General features: G+C 37.2%; 1 protein-coding gene across 1 annotated transcript in view; it reads right to left on the bottom strand.

Moving 5' to 3' along the window:
- Nucleotides 1-1,814: 1,814 nt before the first annotated feature.
- poc1a (POC1 centriolar protein A) overlaps nucleotides 1,815-10,922 on the bottom strand; it is a 31,611-nt gene continuing 22,503 nt past the window's right edge. Inside the window, 2 exon segments of the mRNA XM_032550548.1 lie at nucleotides 1,815-3,913; nucleotides 10,067-10,339. Of these exon segments, the coding sequence (XP_032406439.1) occupies nucleotides 3,779-3,913; nucleotides 10,067-10,339 (408 nt within the window). The 3' untranslated portion in view covers nucleotides 1,815-3,778.

Below are 10,922 nucleotides of genomic sequence, written 5' to 3'. Positions count from 1 at the left end.
AACCTTTAGATAGATAGATAGATAGATAGATAGATAGATAGATAGATAGATAGATAGATAGATAGATAGCATTTATTGTCATTGAACAGAATTCAACGAAATTTCCATTCTTTAAACTGATCCAAGAGTAAACACCCACAAGGAAATGTGATACTGGAGAGATGTCAGAGGGAAAGAAGGGATTAAATGTTTAACCTCTCAGAAAAAAACACCACTAATAATATTTCTTATCTGTTTAGTTCATAAAGAGGTGAGACTATTCTGACATTTATGAAAATTAGCATAATCCTAAAAGAAAGAAACAGTTTTAGGACCAAGAAATCATGAACAAACTATTCTTTAAATATCATCCTCAACGTTCTGCTTTAAAATCAAACAACAGACATTGAAGGGAGCGCTCCCATGAGATTTGAGAACATCTGTCTAAATGTTACGTTTAGTACTAATCATAATAGGAAGGAAACATAACCCAGTTTTAAAATTGAAGGCCGCTGGTCTTCATGTTGCTCCTCTTTCTCTAATAACCTCTGACACCTTCACTTCACCAATCAGAAAAAAAATTATCACAGGAAACTCTGAATAATTCTGACATTGGATTTTATTTAGGGAAGTTATCTGAACACAAACACATGCCACACTAGATTTTATCAGAAGAAATAAAACTGGGATTTCACTTCACAGATAAGTCTTATTTGTCTTGTTAGAGTTTGACCTCAAATCCCCACAAATGTTTTAAAGTTTGTTGTTGTAATGGAACAAAATGTCATAAAGGTTAAAGCGCAAGGCACATCATTGTCCATTTACAAAACTAAAAGGAAACGGTTATTCAGTATTAGCTACTAATAAAACAATTATCTTATACTTTTAGGAAGAGACAGCTTGAACTATTTTCTAAATGTTATATTCAACATTATCCCCACTAAGTGGTGTGTCTCATAACAAAATGCAATTGAGTTTTATCTGATACATGTATTCAGGTATGTTTTTACTCAATATTTGAAGTACTGGAGAAAAAAATGTCTTTAAACTTGTAAAAATGTTGCTTTGAATTCTGGGCTGTTTTTCGTCATTCCACTTCCGTTCTTCCGAAATTAGTCAGGAAGGCAGAGAGCATGAAACACTTATTTCATACATCGATTTAACCACAACTTCCCTTTCTGTTATTAACAATGATTACAAAATGTACACTTCAGTGTTTTAGCCAGTTCAAAGTACAAGACCAAAGCCGGTTTAACTTGTGAGTCTAAGAATACACCCTGGCTGAATAACGTGGATAGGTTGTTGATAAATCATCCAGCAGGGGTCTGGGTGTTATCTCTATTGCATAAGAGTATAACATAATGTTCGAGGAAGAACAATAAAAAGGAGAAAAAGAGTGCAAAGACCTGACACACTGAACTAGAAAAGCACTAAAACACACACACAAGGAGGCCAAAAGCAGCTTCAGCTACAGCACACCAGTGAAAATATATCCAGATGTTCTCCTCATAGGATAACCAACCCCCTCCTACACACACACACACCCACCGACACACACACACACACACACACACGCCCGCATGTGGCCACACATGGGCTACATAAAGCAGCAGCCTTCCCCACAATTTTTTTTCCTCTCACCCACAGACACAACTAAGCCGCTACATTGGTACTTGTGAGAAAGATACATGACACAATGCATCTTGTGGAGACATAAATACTAAAAAACTAAATATTATCCCAATTTCTTTATAGCACTAGCACAAAACTAAGAAATATGATTTAAAATCTTAGAAGGAAGCGTGTTGGTAGATGAATAAGACACAGAGTTGATGTTAATGAGCGACAATCTGGCTTTAATTATGGAAAAATGTATGACATTACAGCTTAAAATGAACAAGAATCAATACTTAGAAACTCACGCAAATTATTGGGGGCTTAAGTAGAACTGTGTCAGCCGATAAAACTAATATCAACTAAAATTTTAGGAGTAGAAATCAGAAAAGTTTGTCCCAAAATCTAAAATCTTTGAAAGACGTTTCTCATTTAACCCATATTCTCTCTCTCATGAACTAAACTGAATCCTGGTCCTCGTAGAGGCATCCATATGAGAGAACTCAAACACACACACACACACGCACACCCCCGTTATTGAGCTTTCTCTTTCAGCCCCCTTCAGCCGGAGCTCCTGGCAGGCTGTCTGGTTGAGGCCCATAGCAAAGGGAGCTGTTTTCTCTGGCTGGAGAGCATTTTGTGTGTGTGTGTGTGTGTGTGTGTGTGAGTCCGCGGGCCCCAGACAGGAAGGAAGAGAGTGGGCCCGGCAGCACAGCTCCAGAATTCCGGTTTTATTTTCTTCTTTTTCCATCAGGGCAGAGGCAGCGTCGAGTCTTAAAGGAACAGTTGTTAATATTTTCTTCATGTCGTTCTCTCACATCTGATACCCCCACCCGCCTCCCTTCCACTCATCCTGACTCACCAACCAACTGCACATTATTACCTCTTGAAAAAATAAGAAATAAATGAAAATAAGATGGATTGTTCAAGCTCAACTCAGACAACACTTTTACTTTGTGACCAAAACTGTAGCTTTGGCTCATTTGAAGCTTCTACTAATGAAATTACTGCTCTGGGTCTAAAACATATGGATTTTTGGATTCAAACACACCTGTAGTGTCTTTTTGTTCTTTGCAAAATATAATTCGACAGATTCTGGCAAAGCAAGGGTTGGAAATTACTCGCTAGGATCACCTGATGACACAGCTCACAGCTCATGAGCTTAACATCTCTTCTAGGGACAATTAAAGCAGGAAAGTCAACCTCCGTCCGGTAACTGTTGCAGCTCAGAGGACCGCAGCAGTAAAAAGTAACCCATGACTTCATTAATCTGGTTCAGAAGACACATTTTCTTTGACTCAGCACACAAACAGCCCTCACTGTTACGAAATAAGACCCAGTATCTCCTAATTAAGGTTGAGAATGTAAAACATTTATTAAGAGAGAGGAAACAAAAACAATTACTTCAGAGAATAAATGGTTGAGGCACAGAAAGACCAAAAATAAAATAAAATTAGATTTTCTGAAGAAAAACTATAAAGCAATTTAAAAAAATTTCTGGCCGTCAACAATTCTCAACAGAAAATAAACAAATTCTTTAATTTCGCCAGGATTTTTCCAGACCCTGTAATGCTTAAGCCCAAAACTAAGAAAATTAAAATGTAAACAAAAGTTTAAAGGAGCTTCCCAAAAATACATCAAGGCCTCTAATATCTTGTAATTGTTGGTTTGTTTTTTTTTCTTTACTACGGTAAGGAAAATCTAAACCATTATCAGACAAATGAAAGGCACTGCATTGTCTCTTTAATTGTTGCTACGTTTAATTATTTACTAAGTTGAAATAATTCTTTCTACGCATGCATGTTGCAACTGAAGTTTGAGCATTTAATCTCAGTCTTCGCTTGGCAAATTGAAATGCAAACGCTAAAGAGAATCATAAAGGTTGACTACAGGCAGTCGTTCTGCACACACACACACACACACACATTATATGCACGTATAGAAGGGGATAAGGCCTTTGTCAGCAGAAAACAGCCTGCACACTCAGCACTGCTGTAGGGGAACTTCTCTAATATTCAACTCTTTCACCTCTGATATCTGTGTGTGAAGTAACCTGTGCATCAGCAGGAAAGCTCAGAAAGCATTTGTTTGGTTATGCAGCTTGTTTGACTGCAATTGTATGCTGGCATTTTTTTACGCTGCCTTTGCAGCATTCGCTTAAGTCTTTTTTTTTTTTTTTTAATCATCAACAGTGTTGATTTGGCCACCTTCTTCCTTCGTCTCGATTTTGGAGATGCAGTCCAATCTCCATCTGGTTCTCCAAACACTCCTTGAGCTTGTCCTCCGTCAGTGTCAGCCGCTGCTCGAGGATCGAAACCGTCTGGGTGGAGAAAGACGGGGACCAGAGAGGGTACAGATGGATGTTAGAGAGCGGCCACACAGAATCAGAGTGAGGGTACTGACCTTATAATGGTAATGCAGACACATGTTCGACACAGAGATTCTGCCTGCTAGATGATCCAGCTGTTTTTTTGTTTTTGTTTTTTTTAATCTGCTGCTTGAGATGGCAATGCAAGAGTCTCTGTTGTCGGAATGCAGCTCGTCTTGTTTTGCACACAGACGACACAAGAAAGTCGCTTTCCGATCCAGGGCCGGCATGTGTGGGTAGTGAGATCACAGTAAAACATACTTTTCCTCTGAGCATCATCCAACACTGACAGCATTTGTTGTGTGTTTGTGCTTCTGTATTTCAGCACAGGGCTATCTGAACCTGTTTATCAAAGGAGCCACCAGGACCTATTTCCAGAGAAGACAGTATCTAGTGGAACAGAGTCCTGGTTTTAAGTCTTTTCAACATTTACTTATATTTTTCAGTTTTTAAAAGCCACAAAGTGGCAGTATTATGTATTTTCCAGGCACGTAATGCCATTTTGTAGCTCAATTAAATAGCTGTCTTACCTTCAGTTGTTATAAAAATGCTGTACATATCAAACATAACTTAAAAAAAATTTGACGTCACAATTTGATGCCTTGAAATTGGCCCTCTGTCTCTAAGAGTAATAGTTCATATGATAATCTAAGCAAATGCATCGTTCCATCAGGTGTTTGCTACTTGCTGTTGTCGCTAGTCTGGAGGAGCTGATTGGGAGAGTCGTAGGGGAGGGATGCTCCTCAGTACAAATTAATATAATCAGAACATGATTTTATGATATGCAGACAAATCTCCAGTTGCTGGAGAGTTGTCTGAGATCGTGTCTTGGCGTCATGTCAATTCAGTCTGACTACAGATGGATGCTTTTGTTTAGTTTATGCAAAGTTCAGACACTACAGTTTGAATGTTGTGCATTATGAGAGGATTCGGCATACTTGAGTTGTAAGAAGAGGTCATTTGAGATCTGTTGCCTTGGTATCATCTCAAACAAGTCACTCTATTGTTCTCTAAACTCAACAAGACATTTTTGTCCACTGTATTTCAGTAAACCATCTTCACCATCAACCTGAGATGCTGTCATTTGTTTGGCTGAACTATTTCTGGTAACAGCCAAATGAACTGGTGTATCACACAAACTGGCTAGAGTGTAGATTTAATAAAAACGTAGCAAAAAGGTGATACAGTTAGCTTAACTCTCTGTAAGAAACAAGTGTCAATCATCCCTTTTCCATTTTTGACCTACAGTAACTTATTTTCTGAGCTAATGTTGCCTTTTGGTGAACACAGTGGTAAATTTAACCAGACAAATGAAGATGTTCAGGTTTGGGGCAACAGAAACATCCAAGTATGTCAGCATGTCTTGACCTGAAAATCTTCAATATGTTATTTCCTGCGCCAGCGAGAGTAATTTAGACATTCCTCATTTCTGGAAAGCGGCAAAGATGAGTCACTTCCTATGCAATTACCAAGCAGCCGAGTGGGGAGAAACACAACAACAAAACTCTTGTTTCATGACTAAATATTTAGCCACGGCGTAGTGTACTAATCCTCGCCTTTTCACAACGTTAATGGCTTTGCATCAAATCCCATGCTATTTAATTTGCGTCATTTTGTTTCTCTGTTCTTTAGAGATGTCGCACCAGGTTTCCATAATGATTGCACTCATTTATAGGTAGGTTTCAGGAAAAAAATATATATACAGGGGTTTTCCACTAAACCAATTCCAGTAGCAGATGTTAGAGCGGGTTCCCAACTGGTTTCATAAAATTAGTCAGGAATTGGTTTTGTTTCCACACCCAGAGGGCATTAATATGTCATTATGTAACTTGAGACATGTCTTTCAGTGAATGTGTGATCTGGCCTCTGTATTCTAAATTTCTGTCAAAAATAACAGTGCAGAAGAAGAGTTCATCACCATGAAATGTCCCATTTCTATAGCCTCAAATCTGTTTTTATAAATTACATAAACAAGATTAGGTTAAGATTTGAAATATTTTAATCTCTTTAAAAGAGAAAACAGCAACACTCGCTGATGGTTTATAATTGTAGCTGGAAATAGTAATTAAAAGTGCCCCATCAAGCTGGTGCAAGAAATCCATTGGTTTTAATAAATACGTTATAGATTATCTGGGTAAAAATGTACAAACAATTTAGTCTTGTGTACCTTCCAGTAATCTCTAAGAGGACTTTATAGTGGCATTTTCAGTTTCTATATTTAGCTGAAAAAGTAACTTTCAAAACAGAAACATTACTGAAATTTAAAACTAAGTTGCATTAAATAACAAATACATTATTGAGATACTGATTGTCTATATCACAGGCTTACATAGAAATCAATACTTTAAATATTGCATCTTTGCATTCCTTTGTAATTACAGTATTGCAAATCACAGCAGTGATAAAAAGTTGATACATTGTGCAGCCCTAGATGGAATTAACATGTAATAAGATCTCAGAAAATGTTGTTGAAACCAAAATATGATCAAACAATGCATCATTACCACAACAGAGCAATGGGTTCAACTTTGAGTGGGCGAGAGATGTTTTCATTCGGTTTGTTCAAAAAGATAACATCTCCTGTTATTTCACCCTTTTTTTTTACTTTCTTTCACTCTGCCTGTCTCCATTTTCAGGATCAATAGAAGCTTGTTCATCTCCCCGACCTGCAGCAGCTCCCCGTTCCCCAACACAGCCAGGGATTGGTGTCTGTGTCTGCGACTCTGCATCTGCACGTGTCCCCGAGGCACCAGCAACAATATACAGCCCTATGGTTTTCATCTGGAGTGGAAACCAAATCTTTATGCTCCTAAAAATAGAGTGAGCTGTTGCCCTCAGCATTACTGCCCTCTGTTAGAAAGTCGCATAACTTTGGGATGGCGAAAGTTACAATAGTCTGAAAGTCAGAGTAAAAAAATCTGGTAATGGTGATACATGAGGAGAGAGCAACCCTTTCATCTAGATGTGGCAAGATGAGAACATTATACGTCAAAACGAAGAGATAAAAAATAAAGAGCTCAAGAGAACAAAACTGAGAAACAAATATAAAAACTTTGTTTCTGGTCAACCAAAGAAAAAAGGAAGGCTCTTAATGATCTAGGAAGTTTTGGCCTGGAGCTCAGTGTTGAAGAAAAAGAAGTCATCATGTGTCTCACCTTTTTATGAAATGTTAGTTTACTAGCAAAAGATGCACATCTATGTCCAAATAAATAAGACTATTAGGACCATCAACCATCAACAAACCAAAAATGACATGATGAAAAAAAAAAAGAAAAAACATAGTTATGCAGGTTTATCAATGATGTAATTACTTGGTAACAAATTTGGGTCCTAATCTATTTTTAAAAATTTTTTTTTTAAGATTACCAGACTAAATTTCAACTCCTGATGGCTGCTTAATATCAACAACACAGCAACATAGATTCCCCATATGAGTGTGTCAACAAGTCTGGTAGGTGGAAATAGTTTAGAGAAGTTGTTAAAAATAACAAAACTTTGAGGCAAGTGGGCAATTTTGCTGATCTAATGAGTCTGGTTTTTCCATACTAATTCATAAGAGTGAACTGGCTGCTGCAGATCCAAGTTTGTTGCTCTCATGTGACCTCCTCTATGCATTTTGCTCAGATATACAGTACAGACCAAAAGTTTGGACACACTTTCTAATTGCATTCAATGAGAAGGTGTGTCCAAACTTTTGGTCTGTACTGAATACAGACCAAAAGTTTGGACACACAGTTGTGTCCAAACAACTGTGTCCAAGTTGTTTGGACACAGTTGTGTCCAAACCAAACCTTTGGACACAACAAAGGTTTGGTCTTTGTTGTGTCCAAACCTTTGGTCTGTACTGTATATCTGAGCAAAATGCATAGAGGAGGTCACATGAGAGCAACAAACTTGGATCTGCAGCAGCCAGTTCACTCTTACTTTTGGACAACTGTGTGTCCAAAAGTTTGGACACACAGTTGTGTCCAAACTTTTGGTCTGTACTGTATGTCACCGTCTGGGAGATCACAGCTAATCAACTCAACGAAGTTTGTGATGTTTATGAAGCAGGAGAAAAACTTTATTGTTAATTTCTCTTTGCAAACTCCACTGAAACCTAATTATCAAGGTTTCATTTCAAAACATTGCTTGAACATGACTAAATTAGACTAGGACTTCAACAACTGCTTGGCATTTAGAAAAAAAAACATTATAATAGAAAAGTGCCAGTTTGTTGAAAACTGTATCTGTATTTCCTGAGTCAGAGAAAGGTTTACAAAGTCAAGATAAGCATATGGAAGTATCTAAAAGTTTCAGCGAGTTAAATTTAAGGCTTTGTTATTCAGAAAGTTTACCACATCGTGATTTTTGTCGATTTTCAATTACAGATCACTTCCTCCTTCATTACCTGTTTGCTAAATCCTGCTTAAGTCCATTTTAACACAGTTAAGAGTTGAATCTAAGACCTATATGCATTATTTAAAACGGAATCATGAATTATTTGTAACAACTTATACTGACCTTTCTTTAAATTTAAACAACTTAAATATATTTATTAAATTATTGTGGTGTTTCTCAGACATGAGGGTCTGATGCCTTTACCCACAGATTAATTAACTTACCTTTTACTAAGTATACAGTAGAGGTGTAACTATTGTACAAGATCTTGTGACATCAAAACATTATAATATTTCTCGTTAAGGTAACTGATTTTTCAAGCAATAGACAGTCCTGGGCAGCCCAGTTCAATGTTTCTAAGACAGGTTCTCAACGGCGTAATAAGAAACATTGTTGTGATGAAGTGGTGAAAGCAAAGTGTTGGAAAGAGGATGAGCTTCTTAAAGAGACAGAAGGCATTTTAAGGCATCAAATTACATAGTCAAATCACTTTTAAGCAATGTTTCATACAGCATTTTTTTAAAATGGCACTATGTGACTGGAAAATACATAATATTCCTTTAAAAACCAAAAATAAGGTAGTTCCAGAAGTTTGTGAAAAAAGACCCAAGTGGATAAAATCATCATAAATTGGCTTACTTTGATAAATATCAACAACCACACACATTTAGGGCACAACTAAATTAAATCCAAGACCTACAATGGAAAATCTCCACATACAGTGGACTCACTGTCTAGAAAAAGAAAAGTCACTGGTGAGTGATATAAATAAAAGATATTTAAGAATTTAAGAAGACCTTGGTGGGTGGCTTGTCCCTTGTCAGTAGGTAACTATTATTATTTAACCATGAAGTGCAAAGTAATAAAAACCTGCAGGAAAAAATTAAATCAAAATCAGGACATGCAAAGAGGTGTGAGGCCAAAGCAAGAGCTGAGGTTTATTACCATTAATCTGGTAAACCAGCTCCAACTATTATTTTTTAAAATTCTGTTGACAAAAATCTGAAATCTGTCGTGTCCTTCGATGTTTGGAACAAGAGTCTAAAATGTCTTCCATCTCTTATTTGTCGTTTTTAGTGATCGTGCATCACTAAAAACCACTTATGGGTGTAACAAAAAAACTGTGTGGTGCTTAAAAAAACACAAATTGATAAGAAGCAGAGCTTTTAGGGCTTAAAGTGGTTGCTGTCCTTTTCTGTTTTGTTCGATAATCTATTTTTAGTGCTGTAGGCTCAGGCTTCACACTGTGCCTTGCCTTCACCAGACGCTCACACTGAGAGTGGAGGCTAACTAGACACACTGGCACAGTGAGTCAGTGCAGAAAAAACAAAAAGATTTCTGTGTGAAGTGAGGTGAGTTAGCAATTATGGGACTATTATAAAGCGACGATTACAGAGACCTTAAGAGATGCCAGCTTGAGGTGGAGCAAAAAGTAAAAGTAGAAATGTATATTTCTGTTTTCTTTTTTCCTTGATTAGTTTTCCTAAAGGCAGCTATACTACATGTAATTTAACCAGTGATGCTTCCCTTTATATCTTACTATAGATATAGTGGTTGCTAATAAAACTGAAATGTTGCTATAAGTTTAAGAAATAAAACCTTATCTGTCAGAGTTGCTGATCAGTCTCTAAGCAGAGTTTTTTTAAAATATTTTTCTTTTTAGGCGAGTTGGTGTGAGGCACAACCACATGTTTGTCAGTACAGATCAGCACATCTTCTGCTTACCTGAGTGAGAACGTCCAGTTGACCTATGATGTGCTCCAGGGTGTTGGCTAAACTGGAGGGAACCCTTCCATCCAAAACATCAGACAGGCCTTTATCCTGGTGTGCAGGTAGTTGTGAACCCTGAGTCTGCTGGGTGGAGGGTGACCTGGTGGCGGCGTCTCTGTGGGCATGGGAGTGAGTCCCTCGACTGTGGCCGTCACTATGGCCGAAACTAAGAGTGCGAGCCGTAGTTTGAGTGTTTGGTCTGTTAAGGTGCTCGGCTCTTTCGAAGGTCTGGAAAGAAAGCAACAGGAGAGAAGTTGGACAGTAACTCTTACTGGATTTCATCATGACAGGAAAACTATAAACAGGGAATTTAACACACAGTCAGCTGGTGACAGGAATTGACTCCGACAGCAAAAATTTGACTTATCAGTCAGTGAATCCACAACAACTAAAAGATCTATTTGTGCTACCAATGCCGGGTAATTACTCTAAACATTAACAATAAGAAACTAAGTTAACCATTTATATTAGTTTTTTAGTATAAAAAAACCTTTTTTTTAGTATAAAAAACTAATATAAAACTTCTTCTGACTTAATTCAATTTTAAAATTAAGTCAGAAGAAGAACAAAATGTGCAACAGGCTAATATATAGGAAACTAAAAAGGTACATGCGTTACTGATACATGCAACCAATTAATTCAGATTAAATTAAAAAAAAAACATTTTACTTTTAGAGCCTCAGAAAACAGAAAGGCTGAACAGATTACAGAGAATTTTTTTGATCCTTTTGAGCTTTCAACTTCTATTGGTCACAAGCATTTTGGAGATAAAACTTTTACAGTGGAAAACTTTTAACCACTGTATAGTTAA

The sequence above is a fragment of the Xiphophorus hellerii genome, chromosome 20, assembly GCF_003331165.1.
Source record: "Xiphophorus hellerii strain 12219 chromosome 20, Xiphophorus_hellerii-4.1, whole genome shotgun sequence".
NCBI classification, from domain to species: Eukaryota; Metazoa; Chordata; class Actinopteri; order Cyprinodontiformes; family Poeciliidae; genus Xiphophorus; species Xiphophorus hellerii.
Note: the sequence above shows the minus strand (reverse complement) of the source record. Positions and strands in the feature narration are given on the sequence as shown.